This window comes from Saimiri boliviensis, chromosome 4, assembly GCF_048565385.1.
Source record: "Saimiri boliviensis isolate mSaiBol1 chromosome 4, mSaiBol1.pri, whole genome shotgun sequence".
NCBI lineage: Eukaryota > Metazoa > Chordata > Mammalia > Primates > Cebidae > Saimiri > Saimiri boliviensis.
The window spans coordinates 103,405,406-103,424,049 of NC_133452.1; the positions used below are offsets into that span (position 1 = coordinate 103,405,406).

General features: G+C 39.2%; 1 protein-coding gene across 1 annotated transcript in view; it reads left to right on the top strand.

Moving 5' to 3' along the window:
* Positions 1-18,644, top strand: part of DNAH8 (dynein axonemal heavy chain 8) — a 313,022-nt gene that overhangs the window by 181,540 nt on the left and 112,838 nt on the right. Inside the window, exons 58-64 of the mRNA XM_039467518.2 lie at positions 3,693-3,856; positions 5,003-5,195; positions 7,408-7,530; positions 9,183-9,313; positions 14,977-15,130; positions 16,705-16,869; positions 18,262-18,488. Coding sequence (XP_039323452.2) covers positions 3,693-3,856; positions 5,003-5,195; positions 7,408-7,530; positions 9,183-9,313; positions 14,977-15,130; positions 16,705-16,869; positions 18,262-18,488 — 1,157 coding nt within the window. The remainder of the gene's footprint in view (positions 1-3,692; positions 3,857-5,002; positions 5,196-7,407; positions 7,531-9,182; positions 9,314-14,976; positions 15,131-16,704; positions 16,870-18,261; positions 18,489-18,644) is intronic.

Consider the following 18,644-nt stretch of genomic DNA (forward strand, 5'->3'; position numbering starts at 1 on the left):
TTGACCCATTCTGCACAAGCTTTCATTCCCCATGTTCTCATCAAGGTCACTAAAGACCTCCATCTTGCCACATCTCAAGGTTAATTTTCCTCTTCCTCTTACTTGACTTTTAAACAGGATTTGACCTAAATGATCCCTCTAGATATTTTCTTCACTTGGCTTCAGAGGGTCCCCATATTCTTGGTTTTCTTCCTAGCTCACTGGCTACTTCATTAAAGTCCCACTTCTTCATCCCCTCCTCTAAATCCTGAAATGTACCTGGTCTCGATGCTGGGCTCTCTTGTCTATCTACATTCTTTCCCTAGGTGGCCTCATCCAGCTTCAGCGCTTTAAACACCATCCCTGTGGCGATGACTCAAAATGGATATCTCCATCCCAGGCCTCTCTGCCTGCCTTCAGGCTGATTTCCAACTGCTTAATAGACATCAATGTTAGATGTTGGATACTCATCTCAAAGTTACCATGTCCAAACAGAACTCTTAAATGTCCTTAAATACAATCCTCCCTCAGACTTCTGCGTCTTAGTAGCAACACCAATTATTCTGCTTCTTAGGCTAAAAATACTGGGCATCATCCTTAATTCATGTCTTTCTCATGGCCTACATCCAGTCCATCAGTAAATCTCAGTGACCTCCCCTTGAAAATCTATCCCAAAGCTGAGCCTTTCTCGCCATCCCCCTGTGACCACTCTGATAAGTACTCCTATCACCTGTCCCCTGTCCCTTCAGTAACTTCCTAACCAATCTCCTTGCTTTCTGCTTGCTGTCTTGGAGTCTGTTCTTTTCACAGTCCTAGATGATAATTTTAAAAAAGTAAACCAGAGATCGTTACTCCTTCTTAAAACCACCAGTAGATTCCCAGTTCCACTTACAATGTCAGCAGGCTCTACTTACTTCCCTTGCCCTCTATCATTCTGCTCCAGCTGAGTCGCCCTGCTCACGTTTCCTTGAGCACCCCGGCCGGGTTTATTGCACTGCTAAGCTGCCATACTTTAGCTGATGCTCATCATTCTTACCTTCAGAGAGACTGTCTGCGATTGTCCTCTAAAGTGACTGCCTGCGTCCCTATCCTAGTTATTATCTGTCTGCTGACCCTGATTTTTAACCATGGCTTCTATCATTATTTGCTTTACATATATATTTGTTTCCTGTTCATTCTCAGGCTCCCCCAACTAAAATAAAATCCCCCTTGATGGCAGCAGAGTTATCTGTCCTCTGTTTACCACTGTGTCTTCTTAAGTACTGGGGAGGTGCTCAGTCATTGAAAAATGAATGAATCTATAAATTGTTCTACTATAAGGACACATGCACATGAATGTTTATTGCAGCACTGTTTACAATAGCAAAGACCTGGAACCAACCCAAATGCCCATCGATGATAGACTGGACAGGGAAAATGTGGCACATATACACCATGGAATATTATGCAGCCATCAAAACTGATAAGTTAGTGTCCTTTGTAGGGACATGGATGAACCTGGCATTTCTCCCCATGCTATCTCTCCCCAACTCCCCACCCACCACTGCCCCTTCCCTGTTTCCCCCCTACAGACCCCAGTGTGTGATGCTCCCCTCCCTGTGTCCATGTGTTCACATTGTTTGACACCCACCTATGAGTGAGAACATACAATGTTTGATTTTCTGTTCTTGTGTCAGTTTGCTGAGAATGATGGTTTCCAGGTTCATCCATGTCCCTACAAAGGACACTAACTCATCGGTTTTGATTGGGGGAGGAAGGCAGCAAATCACACTACCATGTGTGTACCTGTGTAACAATCTTGCATGTTCTTCACGTGTACCCCAAAATGCAACAAAACACACACACACACACACACACACACAGAACAAAAATGAATGAATCTTCCTCCTCTGCCCATCTCTACATAAGCAGCTTTCTTTGTATCTTTTCTTCAAATCTCTCACCTTCACAAAGCCCTGTCTATCTTTTAATCCATTCATGCCTTGTCTATCAGCCCAACTTTATATTACTTTATATAACTTTAAAGCAGAAGCAGGTGAGAAGAGAAAGAAGGTGATGGAAAGCAGAGGGAAATAGAAGAGAAGGAAAGAAGCAGGTTAACAAATAATGAGAAGGAAAGAAAAGAATTTTTTGCAGACTATCTTTAATGACTGCTTCAGTTGCCAATGGCTGCTACCATGGCTGTGGTGTTTTATCATTAAAAAAAAAAATAAGCAATATGCAATATTCACCTGGGCGCAGTGGCTCGCGCCTATAATCCAAGCACTTTAGGAGGCCGAGGCGGGAAGATCACAAAGTCAGGAGTTTGAGACCAGCCTGAGCAACATGGTGAAACCCAGTCTCTACTAAAAATACAAAAATTCGCTGGGCGTGGTGGTGTGTGCCTGTAATCCCAGCTATTCAGGGGCTGAAGCAGGAGAATTGCTTGAACCCAGGAGGCAGAGGTTGCGATCAGCAGAGATTGCACGACTGTACTCCAGCCTGGACGACAGAGCAAGACTCCATTAAAAAAAAAAAATAAAGCAATATTTACATAACCTTACCCCTTTGAGTGTTTTTGCATATTGGTAATATAACTCTATGTTTTATATTTGAGTGGGTAGGATGAACATTTTAGCTTGCAATGGAACTGAGTAAAGAAGGAAGTTGATAGGTGGTTGATAAAATACACTTCTTTTCTTTTCATCTCCCCATGCTACTTGCTGTTTTAACTAGCACTGTGAATTAGCCTGTAAAAATTACAAACTCAATAGGCTAATTTTTCAATATAGAAAGAACTTCATTTCTGAACAGATGCTAAAGGAAGCATTTGCTTTAGGGAAATCGTTGTGTGGAGAATTTGTATCACCAGAATTATCATTATTTTTACTTTTAAAAATGATGCTAATGTTATCAACTATGATCTTTATACATGACCATCAATGCGTTCCATATCTAGAGTACCTCAAGTTTACCCCTTAGTGGGTATCTCTCTGGGTAAAAATGTGCTGTTGTTACAGCTTTGCCTTTTTATGTTCTAGAAGTCGGTAGAAAGTAAGTTAGCATAGCTGAATACAGTCTTTGTGCTCTAACAGAAAAAACATCTATTACTATACTTACAGCTGCATGTCAGACTTGCCTGTCCACTTATTATGGATATACAGATATATGAAAGACTGTTAACTGAGTTTGGATCCACACAGTAAAATCCAGGTTATGATATGCATATATCTTTATGGAACTCCTAACACATTAAGGACCCTAATCAAAGCAATTTATAGAAGACAGTCATTATTAGCTTTAAAAGTGAACATTCATTGTTCTTACCTGCATGACAACCAACTCACATTCAGTTTTTTGCTATGACCTATTTCCACGTATACACTACCAATGATTAGCGATAATTATTCCCACAATTCACATAGTTTTTAAGAACTTGGGGAAAGTGACTTTTCAAAGCCAACTGATGGTGGTAGAACAAGGCGTTGGAATCTGCATCCAGCACATTGGTCTTGAGTCCATCCTATCCAAGAGCTTATGGTCTTTTAAATCCTAAGTTGGTTTATTTATGATGTTTTTTTATGTCAGTGTTGTCACAAAATGTGAGCTTAACCTTGATTTATTTACTCAGCAGATTTTATCTAAAATAGGATTTGTGAGACAGTTCTATAAGTAATTCTACTTTTAGTTGTATCTGAAAACTAATTGAGAGTGTTACATTTTTTCGTCTCTAGGTGAAGATGCTGCCAACTCCTTCTAAATTTCATTACATCTTCAATCTTCGAGATCTTTCCAGAATTTGGCAAGGAATGTTGACCATAAAAGCTGAGGAGTGCGCTTCAATCCCTACTCTCCTGTCACTTTTCAAACACGAGTGCAACAGAGTAATTGCAGACAGGTGCGCATTGTGGCATTTGAGTTTAAATGTATGACCTGAGAAATTTATACTACTCAGTTAATTCTTTTTTTGAGATGGAGTTTTGCTCTTGTTGCCCAGGCTGGAATTCAATGATGTGATCTTGGCTCACTGCAACCTCTGCTTCCTGGGTTCGAGCGATTCTCCTGCCTCAGCCTCCCAAGTAGCTGGGATTACAGGCATGCACCACCATGCTCAGCTAATTTTTTTTTGGATTTTTACTAGAGACAGGGTTTCTGCGTGTTGCTCAGGCTGGTCTCGACCTCCCGACCTCAGGTGATCCGCCTGCCTTGGCCTCCCAAAGTGTTGGGATTACAGGTGTGAGCCACCGTGCCTGGCTGGTTAATTCTTGCATTGTCTACTCAGATAAGTAGAGTAAGGAGCATTGTCATAATTATCTGTGGGGCTTGTGAAGCATTAATGGCATCTCTCATCTGCCCACCACCTTAAAACAACGCTCTGCCAATTTACCCAAGTATGACTTCAACAACACATCTTTATCAATCACCGGATCAGCAGAGTTAACATTCAGAGGCACATTTTTGTTGTGCATATTTTCAACAAATTGTGAGCTGTTTGTAGGTTTTACGTGGGGAAACTTGATTTCATCCCTTTGAAGTTAAGCAATCCCGTTAAAGTTAAATTCAGTCATCTTTCTGGGCCTCCATTTCCTCATCTATAAACCATGGATGATAATACTAATTTCACAAAGTTGTAAAGTATCTACCATGTCTCACACAAGGGTGATACTTGTCAAATGTTACCCCTCTTTGTCCTCTCTTCCTTCTATGATATTGTAAACCCGAAAAGGACCTTTGTGCACTGAACCCACCAACCCAGAAAGAGAACGCTCGTCCGCTACCAACAGTCACTTCTGCATTCCTATCACAAGTTTTAGGGACTTTCGATCCACCTAAGTGATTCATCTGTATTTCCTATAAGTAATGCTATTAATGGTATAACTTTCTTGGATGGGGTTATGCCCTTCTTATCAAAAGGCAGAACATATTGTTTCCCCTTCCTGAATTGAGAAGGTGCAGGGTGGGGCTGAGAAGACGTGAAGGAACATGCTTAGTTAGAAAAGATGCTTTCATATTTCACATTCTTACTACTACATTTTCCTTTCAGATTTATAACTCCTGAAGATGAGCAGTGGTTCAATGCCCATCTTATTCGTGCAGTTGAAGAAAATATTGGCTCTGATGCAGCATCGTGTATTCTTCCTGAACCATACTTTGTGGATTTTCTCCGTGACATGCCAGAACCAACTGGTGATGAACCTGAAGACACTGTGTTTGAAGTACCCAAAATATATGAATTGGTATTTATTTTCATCTCTTAAAAAGAGGTTTTCAGATCACTCACCTAACTAGATATTTATCTTTGTACCAGAGCCCCACCATGGAGTTACTATAATTCCAGCACTTTGGAGGCTGATGTGGGTAGATTTCTTGAGCCCAGGAGTTTGAGACCAGCCTGGGCAACAAAGTAAGACCCTGTTTCTACAAAAAAATTTAAAAAATTAGATGGATGTGGTGGCATGCTCCTGTACTCCCAATTACTCAGCAGGTGGAGGTGGCAGGATCACTTGAGCCCAGAAGTTTGAGGCTGCAATGACCTGAGATTGTGCCACTGCACTCTAGCCTGGGTGACAGAATAAGAACTGTCTCAAAAAATAATAATAATAAAAAAACAGGAAGAGAGAGAGAGAGAGAGAGAAAGAAAGAGAGAAAGAGTTCAGTAAGGTGACCACGCATTATATAAATATGAAATAACTATCCTCTATACCTATACCAGGGGTTGGCAAATTACATTTTCTGGGCCAGATCCAGCCCTCTGGCCTGTTTTCTTCAGACTTATCAGCTAAGAAGGATTTTATTTATTTATTTATGAGATGGAGTCTCTTTCTGTCACCCAGGCTGGAGTACAGTGGTGTGATCTCGGCTCACTGCAATCTCTCCCTCCTGGGTTCAAGTGCTTCTCCTGCCTCAACCTCCCTAGTAGCTGGGATTACAAGTGCCTGCCACCACGCCTGGCTATTTTTTAAAAATTTTAGTAGAGACATGGTTTCACCATGTTGGTCCTGGGATTACAGGTGTCCGCCATCACATTTGGCTAATTTTTTGTATTTTTAGTAGAGGCAAGGTTTCATCATGTTGATCAGGCTGGTTTCAAACTTCTGACCTCAAGTGATCCACCTATCTCAGCCTCATAAAGTGCTAGAATTACAGGCGTGAGCCACTGTGCCTGGCTGATTTTTCATTTTTAAATAGTTACCAAAAAATAAATAAATAAAACAATATTGTGTGACATGTAAAAATTATGTAGAATTCATATTTCAGTGTTCATTAATAAGTTTTATTGAAACACCCATTGGTTTAAATATTGGCCATAGTTGCTTTTGCGCTGCAATGGCAGGGGTGAGTAGAGACTGAATGGACCACAAAGCTTAAAATATTTACTGTCTTGCCCTATACAGAAAAAATTTACCAACACTTGCCAACAATCACAAGACAGAAAATATGACATAAGTATTTCATTTAACAGCAACAACATTAAACATCTAGGAATGAATATGATAAAACTTAAATAGCAATATACCATTCTTTCTAAATTAATATATAGTTTTAATGAAATTTGAAACAAGATTTCAAAGGACTTTTAAAAACAAGGTTATATATAAGTAACAAAGTAATTCTGAAGTGCATGTAGAATGGGGTGAAATAGTTTATGCCTGTAATTCCCTCAATGTGGAGGAGCTGAGGTAAGAGGATCGCAGAGCCAAGGAAGTCAAGGCTATAGTGAGCTATGACCGGGCCACTGCACTCCAGCCTGGGTGACAGAGTGAGTCCTTGACTCTAAAACAGGCTTCCCCAAATTTTTTACACAGGGGGCCAGTTCACTGTCCCTCAGACCGTTGGAGGGCCGCCACATACTGTGCTCCTCTCACTGACCACCAATGAAAGAGATGCCCCTTCCTGAAGTGTGGCGGGGGGCCGAATAAATGGCCTCAGGGGGCCGCATGCGGCCCACGGGCCGTAGTTTGGGGACGCCTGCTCTAAAACATAAAAATAAAGTTGTATGTAGATCAAAGAATTAGATGGGGAGGAACAATTAGCAAAACAAAGAAAATAGGTATGGATTTATTTCAGAACAATGAAGACTTGTGGATTTGACTCCATAAATAATGTAAAATTTCTTTATATTTTTGAAAGCCACAAACAATATTAAAAAGCAAATAAAAGCTAAGGATAATATCTCTTATATGAATGTGTTAATTACCATGGATAGGAGTTGGTAGGGAAAGGTCAGAAATGATTTTGCACTAGAAACCAACTAATGCCGTGAAGTTTCAGGCCTTAGGAAAGGAAAATAACTAAAAGTCGACTAATATGTGAGACATCTCTGGAAATCCATAAAGTTTAAAAAAGATATATACATTTTAAAATTACTTTTGAGTGTCTTTACAATTGCTACTTTAATACATATTTGGATCTTAAATACTATGTTTTTCTCTTTCTCCCCACCCCTAGGTGCCATCCTTTGACTTTCTGTCTGAGAAACTCCAATTTTACCAGAGACAGTTCAATGAACTCATTAGAGGAACATCTCTTGATCTGGTGTTTTTTAAAGATGCAATGACTCATCTTATTAAGGTTCTAACTGTTCCCTATCTACTGATATATATAGATCATATAAAAGCTTACATAGATAAATTTTTTGAGAGAATATACTGTCAGGTATTGTATAGAAGAGTGTACACAGGTTGGGTCAGTTCACTGGTCCAGAAAACAAAGGCTTAATAAGAAACCCTTTATTTGAATCCACCTACATGACAGCAAATGTTTTTCAAGGGCAAATCGTTTTGGGTTCAGAACTTTTGGCACACTGTACAACAAGAAAGTATGGAGAACCTTTAGAAAGTATGTCAGGTGTAGTGTCTCACCCCTGCAATCCCACACTTTGGGAAGGTGAGGCAGGTAGATCACGAGGTCAGGAGTTCAAGACCAGCCTGGCCAACATGGCGAAACCCTGTCTCTACCAAAAATACAAAAAATTAGCTGGGCGTGATAGCAGGTGCCTGTAATCCCAGCTACTCAGGTGGCTGAGGCAGAGAATTGCTTGACCTCATGAGGCAGTGGTTTCAGTGAGCTGAGATTGCACCACTGCACTCCAGCCTGAGTGACAGAGTGAGACTCCACCTCAAAAAATAAAGTATGGAGAACCTTGTGAAAAAAATACTTCCCTCAAATTATATTTTGATATTATGGGAATTCTGTTCTTTAAAAAGTATTAGTGTTATGACTGGCTTACTGGTGATGGGACAGGGGTAAGGTTGGTATACAGGACCAGTGAGAGAATAGACTAGAAGCCAGGTAGAGTTAACACCAAAAAGGGCTGTTTTCACACTCAGCTATTCAACGAGTAATTATTGAGCATTCACTGTGGCTACATCTTGGGGTTCTGAGATGCTATTCTGAGTGCAAAACCATAAGTGATTAATATATTTTAAAATATACTGATAGAATTTACACATACCAGGGTATCATTATTGATCCACCATCTATAAAATTTGTCTTTTAAGAAATTTATTTTTAGTGATGATAGTGAATTTAGTGATTCATCTAGACTTTCTCCCTAATCAGTGACAGTAATATAAAAGACAGCTTTTTAGCAATGTCTTCAATTTGCCTGCCTAAGATTTGAGCCACAATTTGAGTCTTATCTTCACTGAGGAAATCAACCATAGAAAAGCAACACCAGATAAAAGGCTGTCTCTCCAAGTTGGCTTCTAGAAATGTCCCCCTTTCCCCACCATAAATAGAATTGTACTAAAAGAAAAAAGTTATTGGCAGAGATATGATAGAGTTAGTATTCATTGTTGAGTTTGGCGTCTACATGGTTAAGTGTGTTAAGCTGATGAATAATCAAAAACAATTCTAAACATTTCTTATGTCTTCTGCAGATTGGGAAGAGCAGCTCCACTACCCATTGGCTCTAAAAATAATAAAATCATACATGCAGGCACACACATGAACACACATAGAATAGTTTTAAAATGGAAGTAGATTCGGTTTGTTCTGTTCTTCATGATGTAAATAGAGATGGTAAAGGAAAGATTCAGCTGAACAAATAAATATTAAACTTTAATTTTAAAGATTCTGAGATAGACCATTAACAAGCAAAAGGTCTAATATCACCTAGAAACATATGATCAAAATTTGGTCTCATTTCGTATAAGAAAGTGTAAACATCTGCATCCTTTTTTTTTTTTTTTCTAATAAGCACTTTTTAAATCTCAAAACAGATTTCACGAATAATTCGAACATCCTGTGGAAATGCATTGCTGGTGGGTGTTGGTGGTTCCGGAAAACAAAGTCTTTCAAGATTGGCCTCTTTTATTGCTGGCTATCAAATATTCCAGATAACGTTAACCAGGTAGGATGAAATAAAACACAGTATGTTTTTCTATAGTTAATTTCTCTGAGTTTAAATGTTTGCTTTAGAAAAAAGGAAACAACACTGTTCTGTATTTCTTTTTAAAGTAAACTTTAAGTATTATATATGTAAGGATGTTTACACAAGTTATGAGTATCACAAAATAAATACATCTATGTAGCCAGTCTATAGATGAAGAAATAAAACACAACTTGTACCCCAGAAGCACCCCCATGTTACATTGCAGTCATTACCCTCCTTAAGGTAACCATATTCAAAGGGTAAGCCCACTGATGCATTTTGCCTAGTTTTGAATTTTGTATCAGTTGAACCATACAGGATTTGCTCCTTGCATCCCATTTCTATTATTGCATTGTTTGTGAGATTCATCCATGATGCTACATGTAGCAAGAGTTGTTCATTCTTTTTGCTGCATGATCTTCCACTTTATCAGATACTAGCACAATTTATCCATTGTACTCTTGATAAACATTTGGTTTGGGGCAAATAGAGCTACTGTAAATATTCTTGTATATGTCTGAATATATACCTAGAGTTAAAATTGCTGGATGTAGGGTATCTATATATTTAGCTTTAGTTGATCTGCGTAGTAGTTTTCTCATGTAGTTGTACCAGTTGACACTTCCACCAACATGTCATGAGAGTTTTGTTTACTCCTCATCCTTGCCCCCAAATAATTAAAAAAAGAGCCATTTGGATAGGCTCTTTTGTGAGTTATTTAAGTCCTTTCTCCATTTTTGTTCAGTTTGGCATTGTGTGTCTTTTTCATTTCAGCTATTTTTTTTTTTTTTTAAGATGGAGTTTTGCTCCGCCACCCAGGCTGGAGTGCAGTGGTGAGATCTTGGCTTACTGCAACCTCCGCCTTCCAGGTTCAAGCGATTCTCTTGCCTTAGCCTCCCTAGTAGCTGGGATCACAGGACGGTGCTGCCATGCCCAGTCAACTTTTGTATTTATAGTAGAGACGTGGTTTCACCGTGTTGGCCAGGTTGGTCTTGAACTCCTGACCTCAAGTGATCGACCTGCCTCGGCCTCTCAAAATAACAGGCATGAGTCACCTTGCCAGCCGATTTTAGCAATTCTAAGAGGTGTAGAGTGATAGCTCACTGTGGTTTCAGTTTGCATTTTCTGGATGGCTAAAGATGTTGAGCACCTTTTCACCTCTCGGTGGCCATTTGGATAGGCTCTTTTGTGAATTATTTAAGCCCTTTCTCCATTTTTGTTCAATTTGGTTGTGATTCTTTCTTATTGATTGTAAAGAATTCTGTATGTGTTTTGGATATAAAGGGTGCATATTGCAAATATCTTCTCTCAGTTATTGAGTTACCATTTCATTCTCTTAGTGGATCTTAATTTTAAGGAAACATCCATTTTTTTTTCTTTCTATTCAGTGCTCTTTGTATTCTATTAAAAAATCTTTGTTTGACCTAAGGGCACGTAGATATTTCCCTATGATTTTCTTCACATTTGCACATAAAATTTACTACTTTCGTGTTTAGTTCTATAACAGACCTAAAATTAATTATCTTACAATGTCTGATATAGGAGTTGTGATGATTATTTTCAATACTGATATCCAGTTGATCCAGCTCCAATTATTAAAAAGGTCATCTTTTTCCTGTCACATCACACTGTCATTTTTTGTCTTAAGTCATTTGATCATATATGTGACTACTTAGTCTCATCCACTGGCTTTCTTATCTATCTTTGTATCATTACTCACTGTTTTAATTGCTGTAGCTTCTTTAATACATATTTAAATTTAACATATGTATATTTGGTAGTGTCAGATCTCTAATTTTGCTGTTGTTCTTCAAAATATCTTGTCCATTTGGCCTTTTATTCCCATGTAAAATTCGGATCTCTTTGCTAATTTATAAACAAACACACAAATCATTCTGTGTGTTGGTTTATAAATTAGCAAAGTGATCTAAATTTTCATCTGCCAAGCAAATGAAAAATAAATATTTAACAAGATATAATTTATTGTATTTTAAAAACATAAAACAGCAAATAAGTAGATATTAATTTAGTTTTACTTCAAAAAAGTAAATTAGTTGTCAACATTTAAAAATTGAGAGGTCTCATATTTTGAAAAAAGCACGTTTCTGACTTTTTTTGAAATAATTGGAAGATCTGGCAACGTAGGGCCTACACACCCAGGTGGCAGAGCTCAGGAGCAGCTGCCTCCTTGGATGGGGCATGCAATCCTCCGGTTCACAGACCCCACCAGCGCAGCTTCACTCACTGGCATTACCTGTCTGATTCCTGTAGGCATCTACATTTGTGATCCTGAGGTAAGTGGTGTTGCACTCATTAGAGTCAGGAATGACAGAGGCTTAAATCAAGGCAAATTTATTCACTATATTTTCTTAATTTCTATATTCTTGATACTCTGGCATCTGAGATCCTGCTGACTGGGGAGAGACTGATCCTTCCAGGGTAGCCAATTCTTAGAGATTAAAACAACTCCGCCAGGACAGTACCTTTCATATGCAAACCAAGCACTCCAGGGTCCTTACTCCCAACCAACTCCTGTATCTGGTGGGTGTCTAGTGAAATCTCATGGTTGATTAGGATATTCCTCTGCCCTAATGACCCCAGGGCCACATACCAGTCAACTAGGGACTGTTCTTATGCCCCAGAGCCTGCCGAAATTATTCAAACTAGCTAATCCTAAATCTGCTTACCTGCTTTACCTTTTTCATGAAAACCACACTAAAGACTCACCAGGGTTTTCCCATCACTCCGTTTGCCTCCTGATTGACCCTGGTGTTTCCCCATATCACCCTACCTAGCATGACAGGCTCCCTCCTGTTTCTAGGGATCCTTGAGTATAAACATATTCCTTCATGACAAGCATTCCTGTGTCTTCGTGTCTTACTGCACTAGATTACAAAAAACTCTGGGTATATTTTATAACAGCAGACAAACTGGGAATAGAGAGGAAGACTCAGTGGGGACAGTTTAAAGTATGCAGGATTGATAGGACTTAGTAACTGACCCAATATGGAGGAAGAGGAGGCAAGAACAGGAAGACCAGGATGACACTCTAATTTCTTTAGAGGTATTGTTGTGTGCCGCATAAGGACATTTTGACATTTCGGTCAACAACAGACAGCATATATGGTGGTGGGCCCATGAAATTGTAATCGAACTGCCCTATACTGGAGTAGCATTTTAAAAATCTTTTAAACTGTATTTTAACTGTACCTTTTCTATGTTTAGATAGATACATAAATACGGACCATTGCATTAGAATTGCCTGTAGTATTCAGTGCAATAACATGCTGTTCAGGTTTGTAGCTTAGGAGCAATAGGCCATTCCATATAGCCTAGGTGTGTGTAGCTATACTCTATGCTGTTCTGTGTCAGTCAGTTTTTGCATTGCTATGAATACCTGAGGCTGTGTAATTTATTTTAAAACAGGTTTGTTTTGGCTCAAGGTTCTGCAGACTGTACAGGAAGTGTGGTGCTGGTACCTGCTTCTGGTGAGGGTCTCAGGAAACTTCCAGTCATGGCGGGAGGCAGAGGGAAAGCAGGTGGTCATATTGTGAGAGCTGGATCAAAAGAGTGAGGGGGCAGGTCTCAGACTCCTTTAAACAACCAGATCTCACATGAACTCAGAGTAAAAATTCACTCATTACCAAGGGGATGGTGCTAAGCCATTCATGAGGGATACACCTCCATGACCTCCCACCAAGCCCCACCTCCAACATTGGGGATTATATTTCAACGTGAGAGTTGGAGGGGACAAGCATGCAAACTGTATCATGTTCCCACGTCATGATATCTTCTAAGGATGCATTTATCAGAATGTATCCCCATCATTAAGCAATGCATGGCTGTACTTATCACACTGCATTAAAAAAAGTGCTTGTTCACATGTATTTCTATCTCCTTGACTAAGCTGTAAGCTTCCTGAGAATGGGCCACTTTAATCTTTGTCTTTATTTTTACTATTAAATGCTTTCTTTTAAGCAATTCTATAAAAGGATGTGTTGAATAAATAAGTAAATGGCCATCTTTGAAGAGTAAAGTGAGAATTTAGTTCAGTATATTTGAGTCTGCAGTGTCTGCAGAACAGTTTCCATAGACAATAAGACTCATGGATGTGGAGTTCAGCAGAGGGTTCTGGTTATGGAGACAGCAATATAGAAGTCTCAGCAGAGAGAACCAGTTTATGGTCATGCGGTGTATGAACAGTATGTGTCATGGGGAAAAAAGATGACTGTGGAAAGAACTCTGGGGTCTCCCAACATAGAGAAAGAGGGTTTGCAATGGAGAGTGAGAAGAAGGGGCAATACAGAGAGGAGGAAATCCAGACTGGTTTCCAGAAACTAAGCAGGTAGGGAATTAATCTGAAAATGTTAACACATGAAAAATGGTAACTGATAGTCAGGCGTCCCCAAACCACGGCCCCATGGGCCGCATGCGGTCCCCTGAGGCCATTTATCCGGCTCCTGCCGCACTTCAGGAAGGGGCACCTCTTTCATTGGTGGTCAGTGAGAGGAGCATAGTATGTGGCGGCCCTCCAACGGTCTGAGGGACAGTGAACTGGCCCCCTGTGTAAAAAGTTTGGGGACGCCTGGTCAATATGATGAAACTTTCAGTGGAGTGGATGAGTGCAGAAACCACATTGCATTGGGAAGAGAAGCAGCACAGAGAATGCTTTTAGAAAACTTGAAAGAAGGAAACAAGAGAGATCAAGACCTGGACAAGGGATGTGTTGCCATTATCTCTATGTACTGCAAAAGCAATACATAACAGTCCTTCTAATTCTTTAAAAAATCAGCCAAATTGACATCTTTGGCTGATCAGTTCAGAGACCGACCAGTCAGTGAGAGGATTACTCTGACAGCATCAGGCCAGTAGATCTTTCTGGTTCCAGTGCCCATAGTCTTTCTGTGAGACCCCATGGCCTACTCTCTATTACTTGCACTGTAACACCTCCTTCCAGGAGGATTATCTTTTCATCCTTGTCATTAATTTACCCATGAAGATTAACATTTCAGATAGTGTCTGCTTTATTTTTACACATTTCATCACCTGTGGTAGCACATACATTAGACCAGAAACAGAGTAAACAGAAGGACAAAGACCAAGATCTTTTCATTCCATATTCTGTAACCATCTAACATTTTTATTATTTATGTTGTATTGCATAATGCATCCTTTTCTGTGGGTTTTCTTTGTATCTAGCCACTTAATGAGCTGGGCAAATTGCCACTATATACAATTTATCACTAATTTTATTCATAACTTATTGTGACTTTTTCACCAAACCAAACTCATCCAAATTTCAGATGAGTTTTAGGTATTGTACATATATTTACTCAGACAAACTCTGTTGCTGAGGGCTGTCAGATTGTAGGGAATAAAAGTTCGTTTCTCTATTCCCAATTATGCTTCATGGATCACTTTTGGTAAGTTCTCTGTTTCTCAGTTCTCAACTTAAACAAAACGCATTTGTTTTGAATGGTAGCAAATCACTCTTTAGCTCTAATCTCTGTATTTTCTAGCAGGCACCATTACTGGAGCAGGTACCGATTATGCTCTAATTATCATGGGCTGTTATTATGTTCTGGGGTAAATTATGACTGTGTATTTTTTAATCTAAAATTTTCTATCACTTTTCTTCTTAGGTCTTACAATGTGAATAATCTAACAGATGATTTAAAAGCTTTGTATAAAGTTGCTGGTGCTGATGGAAAAGGCATCACCTTCATCTTTACTGACAATGAAATAAAAGATGAGGCATTTCTAGAATACCTTAACAACTTGCTATCTTCAGGGGAGGTAGGTCTCAAAAGTATTAAAAAAACCCATATTGTAAAAATGTGAATTATATTGGAATAGAAAAAGCAGCAAGCTTTTAAAAGTGAGGCTATTTAGTACATTTTTTATTTTAGACATAGTTAATGTATGAGATTTAGTAGATTTTCTGACGTTCTTGTGAAATTAATGTTGCCCGTCTCCAGATGCTTTATATGCTTTTTAAAATTTTTGAACATGGTTCCTTATTTGACTCTTCAAACTTTACTTTGGTCTTATAATTTATCTTAGGAGAAGTGAAGTATCTGTTCATCTATCTACATACTAGTCAGGAGTATAGAATGGTCGAAACAGTTCTGTTAGTTGCAAATGGGTGTCTACACAACCACTTCTGATATCACTTGTATCAGCACTTCCATGAGCACTCACATCTTTAGGACTCCAGTAGAAGGATTCACCAGTCTCAGCATATACAGGTTGAGCATCTCAAATCCAAAAATCTGGAATCCAAAATGCTCCAAAATCTGAAACTTTTTGAGAACTGACATGATGCTCAAAGGCCACGTTCATTATTGGAGCATTTCAGATTTCAGATTTTTGGATTTGGGGTGCTCAACCAGTAAGCAAAATGTAAACATTCCAAAATCTGAAAAAAATCTGAAATCTGAAACACTGTGGCACCAAGCATTTTGAATAAGGGATGCTCAACCTATAGTTATTCTCATGGCTGAGATTTATTGCGGCAACACAGTAAGGATACCGAGCCAGATCAGTAGAGAAAAAGACTCATCTTGTGGAGTAATTGATGTTCCAGGAACATGGGATTGATGTTCCAGCTTGCTATGCTTTTGCCAAGGGGCCATACAGAGCGTCCTCTCCATTCAGTATGAAGGGCGGGAACACATGCACTGTGTTTCCATTCAGGGAAGCCCATTTGAGACTCAGAGTCCAGTGGTTTTTTTTCAGGGCTGGTCATGATAGTTACTTCCTGCCTAGCTACACTACCAAAGTTCCAGATTCCTAGAAGAAAAGCACATAGATGTTCACCATATATCACAAGGTTAATGTAAACAGTCTAGTTGGCACTGCAAAACAACCTTATCAATTACTAATAGAGGAGACTTTCCAGAAGCCAAGTTTCCTGATAACTGCCAATGGTCAGCTCTGCATGTTTACCATTCTCAAGATTAAGCCTGCTGTGTTAACTCTTCCCTGCACCACGATATCCAGACGCTTAATGGTGCAAAAATTAGTTAAGTATTTTGGAGCCAGAATTGATTAGACTGACTCTGGGTCAAAAAAACAAAAAACAGAGGACACTCCTGGACATTTTAAAGAGGTGATTGAAGTGATGGAGGAGATAGCTTTTGGTGATAGCTATTTGAACACAGGAAAACACAATTTGTTCTTGATTGAGCTGCTCAATAAAAAGTTGCAGTCTTGATAATCTCTGGCAAATCACGGATTTAACTGTAGAGATGCAGAAAGAAAATGTAAAACAAGTTGACATGCAAAGAAAAAAGGGACTGGACTTTAGCAGTGAATTCATTGTGGAGAACTCTTAAAATACAGAATACTTCCTTGTCCCTTCCTTAAAGATCTCCAATTTGTTTGCACGAGATGAGATGGATGAAATCACCCAAGGTCTGATTTCAGTGATGAAGAGGGAGCTGCCTCGCCATCCTCCTACTTTTGATAATCTGTATGAATACTTCATTTCAAGATCAAAGAAGAACTTACATGTTGTTCTCTGCTTTTCTCCAGTGAGTTATTTATATCTCTGTAGAAAGAGTTTCTTATTTAAAAGCACTTAGTTTATCTTCTCTGATTAGATGATGATCTTAAATATTAATATTTTTACATTGAATTAACCTAAAGCTTTTGTACCACCAATCTCCAAATTCTCATTTCCAGTATAAAGTATTCATATTATTAAAAAATATTGCATAACCTGCAATTTTCATTAATTACCTAGAGACATGGGTTGTTTGAATTGTAAGGGACTTGGTGATGTAATCTCATCCAGCTCTACCTCCAGTGTAGACATATCATCTTTACCATAATGTCCCTGATGTGGGTTTGAAAATCTCTATTTCATTGTGCTGCCCAATATGATAGCCATTAGGCCTATACAGACACTTAAGTTTTAATTAAAATTAAGTAAAAACAAAAATTTAATCCCCCAGTCCCACTAGCCCCATTTCTACTTATTATTTGTTTATTTTTGATACAGGGTCTTTCTCCGTTGCCCAGGCTGGAGTGCAGTGGCATGATCAGGGTTCACTGCAGTGTCCACCTCCCAGGCTCAAGCCATGCTCTCAACTTAGACTCCCGAGTAACTGGGACTACAAGCACGTGCCACCATGCCCAGTTAATTTTTGTATTTTTTGTTGAGATTGGGTTTTGCCATGTTGCCCAGACTGGTCTGGAACTCCTGAACTCAGGCCAGTCACCCAACTAGGCCTCCCAAAGTGCTGGGATTACAGGTGTGAGCCCCTGCACCTGGCTTAGCTCCATTCCTAGTGCTTAGTAGTCATGTGTGGTTAATAGCTACCACACTGGAATGCATACATATAAAACATTTTTATTATCACTTAAAGTTCTACTGACAGCTCTGCTCTGGGGAGTCTCACTAATTTATAAGGCAGCCTGCTTCATTCTTGGATAGTCTAATTGCCAAAAAGCTCTTATTTATAGTCAATTGAATTTTGTCTCTATGCTTTTCGAATTCTGCCCTGTAAAACAAACAAAATCCCTCTTCCACTGAAAGTTTTTCAGCTGTTTGGAGAAAGTGTTTGCAAATCTGTCCACGCTGTTTTCTTTTTAGACCAAACATCTGTTCTTACTTGTCCCAGTGTCCAGGGCTTTCACTGTCCTGGACCTCTGTCTAAAAGAGTTCTAGTTTGTCAGTTTTCTCTTAAAAGATAGTTCCTAGAATTGAATGCAATAATGCAGATGCAGTCCCAGGACAGGGAAGAGTGTGAAGTATATTTCCTCCCTTCATTGGAACATTACATTTATATATGATTGCAACCCAAGAAGATTCATTTTCAAATTTGTGATGTCACACTTTTGGGTCAGAGTGCATAAATCTCTCTCTGGCTGACTTATAACCCCTCTGTGTTTCTAATGTTTGTTGACTTTGCCATCAATAGGTTGGTGAGAAGTTCCGTGCCCGTTCTTTGAAATTTCCTGGCTTGATATCAGGTTGCACTATGGACTGGTTCAGCCGCTGGCCGAAGGAGGCTCTGATTGCGGTGGCCTCCTACTTCCTTTCTGACTATACTATTGTCTGCTCTAGTGAAATTAAAAGACAAGTTGTAGAAACAATGGGCCTGTTTCATGACATGGTTTCAGAGAGCTGTGAAAGTTATTTCCAAAGGTAAGTGGTATTACATAAGCCCTGTAGCTACGGAACCACAGCACGTACTCCCAAGAAGAATGCATTGTAACATCCAACAGAAGACTCTTCCTATTGATTGAGCGTGAGGTCCTAGCTGCGTTTTTAGATCTTTCTTGCTTTGAATTTCTAGTGATT